At 40.5% G+C, this 16221-nt stretch overlaps 1 protein-coding gene across 2 annotated transcripts in view; it reads left to right on the forward strand.

Annotated features, from left to right (window-relative positions):
- LOC132394670 (oxidation resistance protein 1-like) overlaps positions 1 to 16221 on the forward strand; it is a 513615-nt gene that overhangs the window by 374870 nt on the left and 122524 nt on the right. For both annotated transcript variants that reach the window (XM_059971040.1, XM_059971046.1), the window contains exon 8: positions 8637 to 8821. In XM_059971040.1, coding sequence (XP_059827023.1) covers positions 8637 to 8821 — 185 coding nt within the window. The remainder of the gene's footprint in view (positions 1 to 8636; positions 8822 to 16221) is intronic.

Consider the following 16221-nt stretch of genomic DNA (forward strand, 5'->3'; position numbering starts at 1 on the left):
GTTACTACATGATTGGCTGATTAGATATTTGCATTAACGAGTAGGCATACAAGTGTACTACAGGATAGAGAATACAAAGATAGCTTCTCTTTGGCTGAAAAAAATCTCATCTCTAACCTCATGGCTCAGCCCTCATTATTCTAATGGAGGTCTTGATCTTCGCTATTTTGAGGTTTTGATGTTCAGTATTTCCATCTACCACCAATCTTTTCATCCTGCCCAATATAGCTACTTATTAGACACTGATGCTTCCAGGCAACTCCCACCCCAACTAAAATTGATCCACACTGCATCCTGCATTCATAGGCCTTTCTTTATATCTCTAGCCTACACCTGTCCCAGCCCCATGTGGTACAAATATGCAGTGTGCAGCTGAGAATTCGGTGCAATGGAAATGTGTAATAGAGGAGGAATAAATAATACGGTAACTTCCTTCTTACTGGAGTACACTGAAAATTGTAGGTAGTTCTACTCCCAATTCCCATTTGCCAGTTGAATTTTATTTATTTAACTTATTTAGAGGTACGATGTGGAACAGTCTCTTCCAGCCCAATCAGCTACACTGCCCAACAACCCTCAATTTAACCCGAGCCTAATCTTGGGACAATTTACAATGACCAATTAACCTGCTAACCAGTACGTCCTTGGACTGTGGGAGAAAACTGGAGCACTGGAAGGAAACTTGTAGGGAGAACGTACTAACTCCTTACAGATTCACTGGAATTGAACTCTGAACTCCAGACTACCAAGAGCTGCCAAGACTAACCATTACTCTACCATGCAGTTCGCCTCACTATCTTCTCTGTAGCCCAGTTTTAGTACTCATTTTTCAAAATAGAAGTGTCCCTAGTCCTTTAATCTATGACATTTAGTTCCTTAAAATAGAAACAAGAGGGTGATTTTGAATGCTTTTCTACCATTGCTAAAGCCTATTTATGTATTGCCATAAATCTGCTTCTCTAGTCGTTGTATTTGCAGAATCTGTGTTTGAGGCCTTTGAGTATAATGTTTTATTCTTTCCCAGCCCAGTCATTCTGGAGAAAATTGAATTCCTTATGCTTTCCCAATAACTCAGTTGGATGTACCGAGATGTTGTTCACAAATGCTCACATATACTTAACCTGGGATTGCAGTTTGTTCTAATTTTGTGCAGAAGAAGAACAGGAAAACTGTTGATTTATACTTTCAGGATACATTTTCTGTACCTAATCAAGTAGGCGCTAAGCATATGTTTGTGGTCTTTTGCTGCTATAATCCATCTACTTCAAGGTTCGATGTGTTGTGCGTTTCTTAAAGCCACTTAGATCACATTTCTTCCTCATTCTGATGTTTGGTCTGAACAATGACTGAACTTCCTGACCATGTTTGCATGCCTTTATGTATTGAGTTGCTGCCATGTGATTGGCTGATTAGATATCTGCATTAGTAAGCAGGTGTACAGATGTACCTAATTAAGTGGCCGCTGAGTATGTGTGTGTAGATATCCAAGACTGACCGTAACCATAATGTTTGACATTAATACTGCACAGTATGTCTGTTCACATGTGAGGTGGTCATTCAAGGGAGTTTGACTGTAAGGGCGAGTCGTTTGATGTGATCTAAACAAAATGATTTTGGAATGAGGAATTACTGTTTTCTAAAATGATCAAGGAATTTGACAGAATAAACAGAAACCATTTCCCTGATGAGGAATCCAGAACAGCAAGGCTGTGTTGAAATTTGAGCAGGGCCTTTAGAAATGATTTTTGATGGGCAGATAATGGAAATGGAGAATTCTGCTGTTCAACCATTGATGAAAACATTAGTCTTTTTGAGGATCAAGTAGTTGAATTTATAAAGGTACAATACATGTTAGATGTTGGAATAGTCCGGTGGCTCTGATCACCTGTCTGTTTCTAAAAATACACAGTAAAAATCAAATGTGACTTTCCACAAGGTCACTCTGTGAGACAATTGATTAGAGAGCAGAATATGCAGCTTTTACCAGCTTTATGTTGAGATTTACCTTGTTTTATTACCTCTTTGATACTTCCTCTATGGAGAAAAGATATTTACATACCTGTGGCCTGTGACATTTCTGTTGCCATTATACAGTACTGACTTCCACCCTGCCCAGGCTTTGTCAGGCTAAATCTTGCTAACAGAGAATTCCTGAGTGTTGATTAAACATAAATTCTGTGTGTTTGCTTCATACTTTGTGACTGTTAGTGTTCCGTTGTGACAAAAAAAATCTCAAGCATATTGGGTTAATACTTCTGCTTTCCTCTGAGTTAATTTTACAAGGTCTATGAACAATAAAAATATAAAGGCAACCTCAGCTTATTAATTATCCCCTGCAGAACAGCCAAAATGAATGAGATGTTGAGGAAATAAAATTTGTTTTCGTTTTAAATTTATTTCTCAGGACAATTTTGTACTTCACTTGTAGTGTATGGCAAGGGAGTTTTATAAATATGTGGTTGCGACAAGATTGCTGTTGGCATTTGTGAGTCTCATTTTTGAGCAGGCTGAAGGTGACGAGATAACACTAAGAGAAGGGGTTCCCAATTTTTTTTATGCCATGGACCAATACCATTAAGCAAGGGGTCTATGGACCCCAGGTTGGAAACCCCTAACTTGGAGGTTCATAAGTTACTGATCAGCAATGGCATGTGCAGTGTTGGGGGGTGGGGGGGGTACCTTTGCGGTTATGGGTATCGGTCTTAAATTGACTCGTCTGAAGCCTAAACTGAAATTTTTAGTTTGGAGATGGTATTTTTAAGGTGACTGATTCAACCAGAATATCCCTCTCTCTTAATTTCTAGGTCCGGGCCAAGCATACCATACTTTAGAGTCAAAGTATAGCAAAGAAACAGACCCTTCTGTCCATTTAGCCCTTTTAATCTGACTAGTCCCATTGACCTACACCCAAACCATAGCCCTCATACCCATTTAGCCCTTTTGATCTGCCTAGTCCCATCGACCTACACCCAAACCATAGCCCTCATACCCATTTAGCCCTTTTAATCTGCCTAGTCCCTTTGACCTACACCCAAACTATAGCCTTAATACCTCTGCTATTCAAACTTCTCTTAAACATTGAAATTGAACTTGTGTGCGCCACTTCTGCTGGCAGCTTGTTCCACACAGTCATGACCTTCTGAGTGAAGAAGTTTCTCCACATGTTCCCCTTAAATTTTTCATCTTTCGCCCTTAACTAATGACCTCTAGTTGTCGTCCCATCCAACCTCAGTTTACCCTCTCCATACCCCTCATAATTTTATATACCTCAATCAAATCTTCTATGTTCCAAGGAATGAAGTCCCAACCTATTCAATCTTTCCCTATAACTCGGGTCCTCCAGACCTGGCAACATCCTTGTAGAATTTCTCTGTATTCTTTCAACCTTATTTGTATCTTTCCTGCTGGTAGGTGACCAAAACTGCACACCTTGTTTTGAGCAGAGATCTGATTTTGCAGGCTCCACTGTTAATCTAATTGTGTGCCTTACATTCCCTTTCATCAATCATGACCTGGGAAATAAATGCTGGTGAAGTGATCAAGTGGCAGACAGAAAGGTCTTCTCATTTCTGACTTATTTGGGGACCCATCAGAGATTACCACCTTGTTTTGTGTCTAAATCTTGTTTGTTTGAGCCTCCGTCCCACCTCACCACAGCACCATTACAAACAAATACTTTTATTTAAAGGGTTTTTTTTACATTACACTATTAGAAATATTCTTTTCTCCATGCATGACAGAATTTTGGACGTTGTGTCACTAAGAAAATGTAGCTCAACAACAACTTTTGTGACTCTGATGCAGTTACTGTCACACAAGATGACCTTATTCTGAAGACTTTGCTCCTTTTCTGCAGATAAGGGAGATGTATTCCCAGATACCTTCCCTTCCATCACAAATGCATTCAATTCTCTTATTCTGCTCCTCCCCTTAATTTGCTCTATGGTCACTTTGAACTAGGAAGCATATTCTTTGAATGCAGAAGCGTGCAATAGCATGACTCTTGGAATTGCACACTGATGTGATTACAAATTACCTTGGTATCCCAACTTGAATGTAACTGGAAGGTGTGTACACAGATCTTTAGTTTGAAGCCTCTATGCCTCTTTAGCAGGTGTTTTTTTAAATGTCCTGAATTTCTAGAAAGATGCATTTGTACATTTGAACTATACACATTAAACTGACCATTATGGGAGAGAGTAAGGTCATATTAGTTAATTTGTCTATAATAGTTATGCTTTTCCCCTTTTATATTGCAAAAATTATTAGCAGAATATTGAGTGACAGATTATAGAGCGAGCAGACAAGAGACACTGATGTAACTGTGACAGATGTAACTGTGACAGTTTTTTTGGAAGCTGTATACATATTGATATTGCACATTATTTCTTCATAGCAAGGTAAATGTTTCCAGCTCACTTTTACTCATCAACTCCTTTCTGGTATATTCTATATAAACTTTTCTGATATATTTTAAATCATAATACCTGCTTCATGGAAAGAAATTCTTCTAGTCTTTCCTCTGATTTTTCAATTGATTGTCAACAGTCCTTGAAGTGAAAACACCTTCTCCATATTTACTCTAATTTTTGCATGATTGTGAACACAAGCAAAAGAAGAGACCAGTAGGTCATTGACCCCCTTGATTATTCTGTCATTCAATCCCATGGCTGCACCTTTACCTCAGGACCATTGTCCTAATGGTTTCTCAATTCCCTTGGTTCCTCTCCCAAAGTAGAACTTGATGATATCAGAGTCATGGAGGGCATAGAGTTATACAGTGTGGAAACAGCCTCTTTAGTCCATCTTGTCCATATTAACTGAAGTGCTTCTCTGAGCTACTCCTGTTTTTACCTGTCTTTTCCTCCCCCGCACCTGCAGTGATCATTCCCTCTGCGATTCCCTTGTCCATTCGTCCCTCCCCACTAATCTCCCTCCCTGCACTTACCTCTGCAGGGGGCCTAACTGCTACAGCTGCTCATTCACCTCCTCCCTCATCTCCATTCAGGGCCCAGGGCCCCAATCAGTCCCTGCAGGAGAGGCAACACTTCGCCAGTGAATCTGCTGCGGTTGTCTGCTGTGTCCAGTGCTCCCGATGCGGTCGGTGAGACCCATCGTAAATTGGGGGACCGCTTTGTTGAACACCTCCACACCATCCGCCATAAGCGGGACTTCCCGGAGATCAAACATCTTAATTCCTGTTCCGATGTGTTGATCTATGGCCTCCTCTTGTACTAAGATGAGGCCACCCTCAGAGAGGTGGAGCAGCACTTTATATTCTGTCTGGGTAGCCTTCAACCTGATATCATGAACATTGATTTCTCCTAGTAAACAAACTCTACCCCCCCCTCCTCTATTCCCCACTCTGATCTATCGGTTCTCATCTGCCTAGTACTTCCCCCAGGTCTCTTCCTCCTTCCCTTTCTCCTATGGTCCACTTTCCTCTCCTATGGTCCATTTTCCTCTCCTATCAGATTCCTTCTTGTCCATCCCTTGACCTTTCTCACCACTAGGCTTCACCAAACACCTTCCTGCTAGTCTCCTTCCCCCTCCCCCCATTTTTTTTTATTCTAGCATCAACCCCTTTCCTTCTCAGTCCTGATGAAGGGTCTGGGCCCAAAAAGTGACTATTCATTTCCATAGATGCTTCCTGACCTGCTGAGTTCCTCCAGCATTTTGTATGTTTTGCTTTGGATTTCCAGCATCTGCAGACATATTCATGTTTCCGTTTAGCTAGTCCTGTTTGCCTATATTTGGTCCATATCCCTCAAAACCTTTCCTAAGGATATACCAGAACAAATGTGTTTTAAAGTTTGTAATTGTGCCAGCCTCTGCCACTTCGTCTGGAAGCTGATTCCATACAACACCTTTCTCTATGTGAAAAATCTGCCCCATAAGTCCCCTTTAAATTCTTACTCCTGTCACATTAATCCTATACCCCTAGTTTTAGACTCCCCAGCCTTGAGGAAAAGGCTGTGGCCTTCCATCTGATCTATACCCCTCTTGATTTTATAAACCTCTATCAGGTTGCACCCCACCCCCGCCCCCCAGCTTCCTTCACTCGAGAGAAAACAGTTCCAGTCTATTCAGTTTTTCTTTCTAACTCAAACCCTGGTGCCGAAAGCATCCTTAACCTTCCTACAGTTTGGTGACCACAATATCATGCAATACTTAAAGTGTGCTCTCACTAATGTCTTAACATTGTTGTAATATGACAATCCAATGCTTGTATTCAATGCTCCAAGCAATGAAGGCGGGTAGATCATACGCCTTATCACCTTATCTACCTGCATCGCCACTTTCAGGGAACTATGTACTTGCACCGCAAGATGACTTTGTTCTGCAGAGCCATGCCATTCACTGTGTATTAACTTCCCTGTGTATCCGACGATATAAAAACCGTAATTCTATAGACTAGAAAGACACACCAGATAATTGGAGACAAACAAGTCATCAGTTGCAGAAACTGTAACTGGAGGAATGGATTCCAGTTCACCCGTGTTTCTTGACGTTCTGTGGCCCATACCAAATAAGCCTGATCTGCTCTCTATACTTATACCCTTTTCTACTACTTGGATTTCACACGCATATATTTTCACAGATATTCTTTTTATACACAAAGTCTAAAAGCATCTTGGAGACATAGTTCCACAATTAATGTTGTAAAGCTAACTTCCTTGAGTACATAAAACTCCCAAATATAAACACATCAGTTATTGCTATGCTAAGCCATTTGCTTCCATCTGGTCTGCAAACTTAGTCAACATTGTCTGTTTTGAAACAAGCCAAATTAAACAACTCATTGTTGAATACTGCATTCTTCAGCAATATATCAGATGTAGTGAGATAGCATTTTACTTCTCACAGACAGAGTTTCTTCTAAATACAGAGCTTGTTTGCAAAATCTGTTTTAAATTGCAAGCTGATTACTGCTTCCCATATACATTTTAAAAGGAAGGCTAACTTCATTTATGACCAGAAGCTAAACAAAACAGAAAGTTGGAAGTTTACTTTCATCTGTTTGTGATCTTACAAGTTGCAGCTGTTGTGTTTTAAAAAAAGCAAGCTTAGCAAAGAACCAAGAATTGATTACCTTTCTGGGAAATGTTAGAGATTTTAAAAAGTTTTAAGATGCACAGAAAGCTAAATGGAGAAAAGAAAGGGAAGGTTAGTGATAGACAACGGAATTCCCTTGAAATTACTCCTTAATCACATCCTTTCCAATCTTATCCCACCTATTTATCCTCCTTTGTCTGATGCCCAGAACTGGTCACAATACTACTTTTGCCGTCCAACTAGTACTTTATTCTGATTCAGCACAATCTCCTTACTATGTTGTGCAGCCAGGAAATTATGAAGAAACAGAACCATATTTTCTTCTTAAGGGTTTTCGCAGTTTGTGATAGATCCATGTTTGTGTCCTCCTTGGTGATAGGGCTACAAGTCCAGGAGGAGCTGTCAGAGTAACTGGACAAATAACTACTGTGCAGTTTTATAGGTAGTTCATACTGCAGGTACTACAACTCAATAATTTAGTGGTTATTTTAGAATCAAACATTTTCTTACAGAATCTTCACATGCTAATTACATGATTACCATTAATGGCCAAGAAACTTACTTTCACATTTTAAACAAATTAAGCACCAATTACCCAATTATTATAGGATGCTAACTGGTAATCTTAATGTCACTTCTACTTATATGATAATGTCCAACAGTGAAATGTCACAAAGCTATAGCTGTGTTAGGAATAAATGTTTTGCATTGGCATCCCACAAAGAACAGTGGGCTGAATTTTGTTGGCTCGAGTTGGAATCACTGACTCCTGGCCATTGAAACCACAGCGAGTCTCAGACTTCAATGCACATGCTGATTGTAGGAGTCCTGTAGCTGCTGAGGGATTGGAGATCACATTGATTTCAATGTCACTTAAGGCCTGAGGATTTGGAGACAAATGAAAGGCAAGTTTCGTCAATTAATTTATGCATTTTAATTAACTTTAACATCTTTAAAGTATATATTAATAATTTAGTAATTACACATTGTTGATTTTAAATATTTCTCCTTGTCAGAGATAGAAACCTTTGGAATATTTGATGAAAGGCAAAGTCCTGTCCTCAATAGTACCTTGAATCAGAAGATGTTTGGAGCATCTAGGAGTGGGGTTCTGGAGCACTGTATCTTAAACTTTATTGACACTGAGGCCTTGCCATCCAGTTCAAGGATGTGGAGGGCTAGGGAGATTCGCCCTGTGCGCCTGAGTGATGTGTGTGGAGATGTAGGCAGCAACTCCTGGTGATAGGTCGGGCCAAACATGACCCAACCCAATGAAATCTACAATCTGAAAGGTGTGTTGGCAAGAATCCATTTGTGGAGCTCAGGATCATTTGCCATTTGAATAGAAATTAGCTGTCCTTTGAAACAATGGCATTAGTTTTGTGTCCTTGGAATAGCATTCAGCTACCTTACTGCATGGCCTCAAGCTGTCAGCTTGCTAATTAGATCCATGAGTGCTAGAAACGGATATGATTTATTGGTTCTGTGAGATAGATTATGGTACATATTATGTCTTAATTGCGTTGGGAATAGAAGAGAATACCAGCCAGGTGATTTAAACGTGTCTTTTTCCATTACAGGGAGCAGTCACTGGTGTCCTTCTTGTGACTCCCAACAACATTATGTTCGATCCTCACAAGCATGATCCTTTAATAAAAGAACGTGGCTGCGAGGAGTATGGCATCATGTGTCCCATGGAGGAGATCCTTTCAGCTGCTATGTACAAGGATGTTTTGGACAGTAAAATCAAAGAATCTTTGCCTCAGTAAGATCCAACATTTAATCTCTGTTAACAATAATTTAATACAACATTTTTATACTGTATTGGAGTTCACAGTTAAATTTCCCTACTTAGAGCCAAGAGTATAAAGAATTTTTCCCTTTCTTACTAATAAAAAAAAGTAGCCATTTATTCAGAAATGTATGGCACAAGTGCATTTCATTCTAGAACAGGCTAATTCTAACTCATGACATGCCATACCACACCAAATGCTTAAGTGTATTTTTTCTCTCCTTATTACCATTTCAGACAATTAAAACTTGAGGCATGGTAGCATAGTGGTTAGCACAGTGCTTTACAGTACTAGTGACCTGGGCTCATTTTCCACTGCTGTCTGTGAGGAGTTTGTATGTTCTCCCCGTGACTGCGTTGGCTTCCTCTGGGTGCTCCAAAGATGCACCATTTGGTAGGTTAATTGGTCGTAAGTTGTCCTGTGATTAGGCTAGGGTTAAATCAGGTTGCTGGGCAGCGCAGCTTGAAGGGCCAGAAGGGCCTATTCTGCACTGCACCTCAGTAAGTAGATAAATACCTATTTGAGGACAAGCAAGTACTCCGCGGTAGAAATCCAAATGCAATAATGGAAGAGGGAGTCTGGAATTGCACATTGGCCAGATCAGGCAGATTTCGTAGCCTGCGAGAATCTGGTAGGTTTTCACAACAATTCATTAGCTTAATGTTAATTCTTACTGATACTAGTGTTACTTACATAACACGCTAATAAAATTACTAATGAAATTATTAATAAGCTATTTAACTGATGTAAATACATTATTATAATTTGGTAGCTTCATGTTCATTTGGTGGTGTACTATTAAAAGATACATTTTAATAGGATATTAACTGTGATATTCAGAATTATCAGTCAGTGATATGCTTCAGATTTAGATAAAATAGATGCCACCTGGATAAAAACTAGCGATAGGACCTTTATAAATGAGCTGCAGCATATCAAGATCCTGTAGGTTCACCAGAGTTAGATTTACGTGTTTCCTAATATTGTTAAAATGACTGTGGATTAATCATTTAGTTTATCCTGAAAGTGATTAATATGCTTAAACTTAAATAATACTGTTATAAGCTTCTGAAAATACCAACAGTAAGCATTTTAATTCAGATTTTTAAAAAAAAATGTTAGCTTAACTTTAAATTGTAGAATATCAAATGTGCATTTTGTTTTTTTTAAATAAATTGTTATTACATTGATTACAGGAAAATTATTTGAGTTTGTAGAGCTTCAGTACACTTGTCCTTCAATTACTAAAAATGAGATGTTTTTAAAAGCTTGTAGAATTTCAGTGTAAAGGAAAACTTTCCTATTAATATTGAACAGAACTTGTTCACTAACCTTTCTGTACACTAAACAAGCCATCACATCTATGATGACAAAGGTGCTTTTCTGAACAAATCCCAGTTGCCTACATTTGACCGTCAAAACCTTTCCTATCCACAAACTTGTCCAATTGTCTTTTAAATATTGTTATTGCAGCTGCCACTACCATTTCTTCAGTCAACTCATGTTATATGGCCACCCTCTGTTAAAATATTTCCATTGGACCATGGGGAAATTGGATTGCTAGATAAAAGTTTCATCTTATTTACTTAAATAACTGAACCTGAATTCATTAAAATGGTCACAGAGTATTTAAAAGGTAACTTAGGAAATTAGAGGCTGCAACTGGCAGAATAGGCTGCGACCTTTTCAGGGAACCTTTTCTCAAGATGAAGATCTGAAAGGTGATCTGATTGCATCCTTTAAAGTTAGGACTATTCTTTTCTGGGTAGACAGGGTGTTTGCTTCCAGAATGTGACGTAGCCTATGCATACCAGCCATTGCCATCTCTGAAGAGATAGTTAATGATTTCAGATGAAATTTCCTGATCTGCGGTGCTGTGCAGCTGGTATTGTAGCAGTTACATTGCTGAACTAATGATCCAAAGGCCCAGTCTAATGATCCAGAAGCACATGCAAATCCCGTCATAGCAGGTGTGAAATTTAAATTAGATCTGGAATAAGTTGATATCAGAACAGCCATATATATATAAATAAAACCATTTAACAGAATAACAAATTATGTATTTAAGTGACATAGAGAATAAATGAGAGCAGTATCAATGCAATGACAGTACTATAAAATAGTGTATTAATTCATAATAGTTATCAGTGGAGGATTTCATCCAGTGTACACTGTTGCATTCTTTTGATTGGTTGCAATTGAACAAAATCAGTGCAGACGCTCAGTGCAGATACCGGACTGCCTTCACACAATGCTGTTGATGATTACATCCTCCAAATCTCCACATTTTCAGAGTTGATTTACAAGCTGGTTCTTCATTGTAAACCCAACACCTTGGATCCTGGGCTCTGCAGCTGCCTTCCCTTCCTAGAAAAAGGTGTAACCGCCCTTCTCCTTCTTTAATTGCCTTTCTTCTGTCCGATGGGTTTCAGAAAGAGCAGCTATGTCAATCTATCAATCTGACACCGCAGTTCTCTGCAATGGTTGCATTTGTCTATTTGTCCCCTCTGGTTCATCATTGGTTGCACTACTAAGTTAGCAAATTTCATGACATATGCTGGTGATAATAAACCTGATTCTGATTCTATTAATCAGTGTTCATACATTCCAGGTTCCTTAGGTCACGTTTCATTGTTTCTGACCCTTCTTGATCCCTCTAGACTCAGTAATTTGGTTAGGAGGTTTCAAGGCCGGCTATTTTGAGGACACTTTTTCCATTCCCTTCCCCTAGTGGGAAAACAGAGTGGATCCTAAATAGGGCTGCTTAGTCATGGTGAAAGGGCCCTTTCTCCCTCAGACCAAGAGGCCAGCAACTGAATCAAACACCCATGGCCCAATGTGCAGGGGATTCCAGACCTCGCCATCTTTCCTACTTCACAACTTGCTGATCACCAGGGTACTTAATCTGGGGTGGGTTCCCTTAATGGAGAATACCTAAATTTAATTTAATGAGGGGAGGCTGAAGCACTGGCAGCCACCACAGGGTCCTTGACAGATCGGGGTCAGTATCCAGTGGCATGGAGACCCTTCACTGCTGCAGCATTCCTCTGCATTCACTGCCGTTGTGATGCACTAGCTCCATCATTGAGGTCTTGGTTGGATCACTGTTTGTCTGGAGACTCACCCCTGACCTTACTGCTATTGGTGACCCTACCAGGAGCTAACCTCCAAATGGTATTACTCTCCGGAGCTCAGGAACTCACAAGCCTTTCTTCCACAAAGGCAACCGTCCCTCCCTTGGCAGCATTCTCTTCTCAAAAGCAGACATTGACTCAGAGATAATCCACTGCCCGAGTAATGCTAGTGGAGCCTATGCAAGATTCAGGAAAAAAGTCTTTGAAGACCGCAACCTGTGGGTCCAAACAAAGCTTTTGGTCTACCGAGCAGCCATACTTCCTACATTACTGTGTGAAGCTAAATGATGAATCATTTACAATAGGTACCTGAAAGCCCGGGAACAGTATAAGGGAAAATTCTTAAGATAGGAGGTACAGGAGGCTGAAGGAACAGCTTCTTCCCCTCCACCAAAAGATTTCTGAATGGTCCATGAACCTGTGCTTTCAGATGTTGAGTCTTACGGAATGAATTCGTCAGATTTAAAATGGCATATATTCAAAGTTTTTTTTCTCTGAATATAAATATAAGTGAAAGTTCTCACAATTTCTTAACTTTCTGGTAACATTCTACGCCATTTTCAGGTATTGTAGATTCATTCAAGTCGTTTCATTCATAGTCTTGGTTACTTGAATCCTGAATTAAATAAATACCCACACCTATGAGATAGCTTGGAACAACACTGAAGAGGTCATGTTAATCCAGAGACTGGTCAACATTGTCAAAGTACTGAAAAATTACTTGGTCACCCCCTAATACCTATGCCTTTATAAAAATCAAATAACTGTCTCTGACACCATCACTGACCTCATCAACTCTGGAGTCCTCCCATCCACTGCCACTAGACTCATAGTTCTCTTACTTTGCACTTCTCACTTCTACCTCCTACCCAAGGTCCACAAACCTGACTGTCCAGGTAGGTCAATTGTCTCTGCCTACTCCTGCCCCGCTGACCTCACGTCCTCATATCTTGACTCTGTTCTACCCCCCTTGGTTCACTCCCTCCCCACCTACACCCATGACACTTCTCATGATCTGGATGTCCTCAGTAATTCCCAGTTTCCTGCCCTAGACCACCTCATTTACACCATGTATGTCCAGTCCCTATACAGTTCTATGCCCCATCAAGAAGTTCTCTGCTTTGTTCTCAATTTAAAAAAAAAATAATCAGTACCCCTCCACAACCACTGTCCTCTATCTGGCAGAACTGGTCGTCACCCTCAACTATTTCTTCTTCGGCCCCTCCCACAGCATGGGTCCCAGCTAAGCCTGCTTTTTCATCAGCCACATAGAACAGTCCACGTGCCAAGCCTTCCCTGGTAATGCTCCCCAACTCTTACTCCACTGTGTTGATGACTGCATTGGTGCTGCTTCATGCACACATGCTGAGCTTGAAAATTTCATCAACTTTGCAACCAGCTTCCACCCTGCCCTTCAATTTACTTGGTCCATTTCAAATACCTCTCTTCTTTCTTGAATCTATGTGGCTCCATCTCTGGAAACAAACTATCTACCAACATCATTTATAAACAAACTGATCCCCACAGTCATCTTGACTATACCTCTTCCCACCCTATCTCCTGTAAAAAATAATATTCACTTTATTCAGTTCCTTTACCTCAGAGGTGTCCTCCTTCTAACAGGGTTTTGCTCCCTCCTCTATTAATGCTTCCCTCATCCACATCTCCTCCATTTACGCAAACCTCCGCACTCACTGCCTCTTCCTACCACCAACGTGGTGATTGAGTTCCTCTTGTCCATACCTACCACCCCATAAGCCCCTGCATCTAACACTTCATTCTCCACAACCTTCACCATCTCCACCACCAAACATATATTTACCTCCCCCCGCACCTCCACTGTCTGCAAGGATCATTCCCGCCATGATTTCCTTGTTCATTCGTATCTCCCTCCTGGCACTTAACCCCGCAAGTGGCCCAAGTGCTACACCCGTCCACTCAGCTCCTCCCTCACCTCCATTCAGGGCCCCAACAGTCCTTCCAGGTGAGGCAACAATTCACCTGTGGATCTCCTGGGGTCATCTATTGTGTCTAGTGCTTCAACATTGGTGAGAGGTATCGTAAATTGCTTCATTGAGCACCTCCACTCTATTGGCCAAAAACGGAACATCCCGGTAGCCAAACTTTTTAATTCCAATTCCCATTCCCATTCCGACATGTCAGTCCATGGCCACCTCTTGTGCCAGAGATGAGGCCACCCTCAGGGTAGAGGAGCAACACCTTATATTTTGTCTCAGTATCCTCCAACCTGATGGCATGAATTTTGATTCCTCCTTCTGATTAAAAAAATTCCCTCCCCTCCCCTCTTCTACTCTTCACTCTGTCCTCTTACAGTGGTGCCAGAGAGTTTATAAACCCTTTAGAATTTTTTCTGTTTCTTCATAAATACGACCTAAAATGTGATCAGATCTTCAAATAAATCCTAAAACTAGAAAAAAATGAACCCAATTAAATTAATAAATATAATTATACTTGTTCATTCATTTATTGAGAAAAATGATCCAATATTACTTGTATTTATTGGAAAAAGTATGTAAACCTTTAGGATTATCAGTTCATTTAAAGGGGAAATCAGAGTCAGGTGTTTCAATCAATGGGATGTCAATCAGGTGTGAGCGTGGGAGGCCCTTTCCGTATTTAAAGAACATAAACCTGGGTCTTCACTATCAAAGTCTGATCTTCATCACACAGGTTTCTGGAGGTGTGCCATGCCTCGATTGAAGCGGCCTCAGGAAAAAATGTTGTTAATGCTCCCTAGACTGGAAAAGGGGACAAAATCATTTCCAAAGTATTTGGGCTCCACCAGTCCACAGTCAGGCAGATGGTGTACAAATGGAGAAATTCAACACCATTGTTATTCACCCCAGGAGTGGTCAAAAAACAAAAATCACTCCAAGAGCAAGGCGTGTAATATTTCAGGAGGTCACAAAGAATCCCAGGGTAACATCTAAGAAGCTACAGGCCTCTCTTGCATTTGCTAATGTCAGTGTTCATGAGTCTACCACCAGGAAGACACTGAATAACAATGGCAGGATTGTAAGAAGAAAGCCATTACTCTCCAAGAAGGTTATTACTGCCCATCTAAAGTTTGCTAAAGACCACACGGATAAGCCAGAAGGCTATTGGAAAAATGTTCTGTGAAACGATGAGTCCAAATTAGAACTTTTTGGCTTAAATGAGAAGCATAACATTCAGAACTCAGCCCATCTGTGAAATATGGTGGTGGCAGTGTCATGGTGGGCCTTGAGACCAGGACAGCTTGCCATCATTGATGGAACTATGAATTCTGAATTTTACCAACAAATTCTACGGGAAAATGTCAGGGTTCCCGTCTGTGAACTGAAGCTCAAGAGAAAGTGGGTCATGCAGCAAGACAACGACCCTAAACACACAAGTCAGTCCACCAAAGAATGGTTAAAGCAGAAGAAATTCCACGTTTTCGAAAGGCCAAGTCAAAGTCCTGACCTTCATCCCATAGAACTGATGTATAAGGACCTGAAGCAACACTTCATGCAAGGAAGCCCACCATCATCCCAGAGTTGAAGTAATTTTGTAAGGAGGAATGGCCTAAGATTCCTCCAAGCTGATGTGTATGACTGATCAACAATTACCGGAAACGTTTGGTTGAAGTTATTGCTGTACAAGGGTGTCACACCACTTACTGAAATCAAAGGTTCACATACTTTTTCCAACAAATACATGTAATATTGGCTCATTTGGATAAATGAAAAAATGTGTTTTTGTGTTAATTATTTAATTGGGTTATTTTTATCTAGTTTTAGGACTTGCATGATCACATTTTAGGTTATTTATGCAAAAATAGAGTAAGTTCTAAAGGGTTCACAAACTTTCTAGCACCACTGTACCTCTTGTCATCTGCCTATCACTTCCCCCTGTGTCCCCTCCTCCTTCCTTTCCTCCTATGGTCCACTCTCTTCTATCAGATTCTTTCCTCTCCAGCTCTTTACTTTCCCACCCACCTGGCTTCACCTATCACCTTCGAACTAACCTCCTTCTCCTCCCCTCACCTTTTTATTCAGGCATCTTCCCTCTTCCTTTCCGGTTTTGAAGAAGAGTCTCAGCCCAAAATGTCGACTGTTTATTCATTTCCCTGGATGCTGCCCAACCTGCAGAGTTCCTCCAGCATTCTGTGTGTGTTGATTTGGATCATCTTCCTCTCAAAGTGAAAGTAATGACACATTTTGGGGGCAAAAGTCAGCCGCTATGCATTTAAGGTT

Source organism: Hypanus sabinus, chromosome 1 (genome assembly GCF_030144855.1).
Source record: "Hypanus sabinus isolate sHypSab1 chromosome 1, sHypSab1.hap1, whole genome shotgun sequence".
NCBI classification, from domain to species: domain Eukaryota; kingdom Metazoa; phylum Chordata; class Chondrichthyes; order Myliobatiformes; family Dasyatidae; genus Hypanus; species Hypanus sabinus.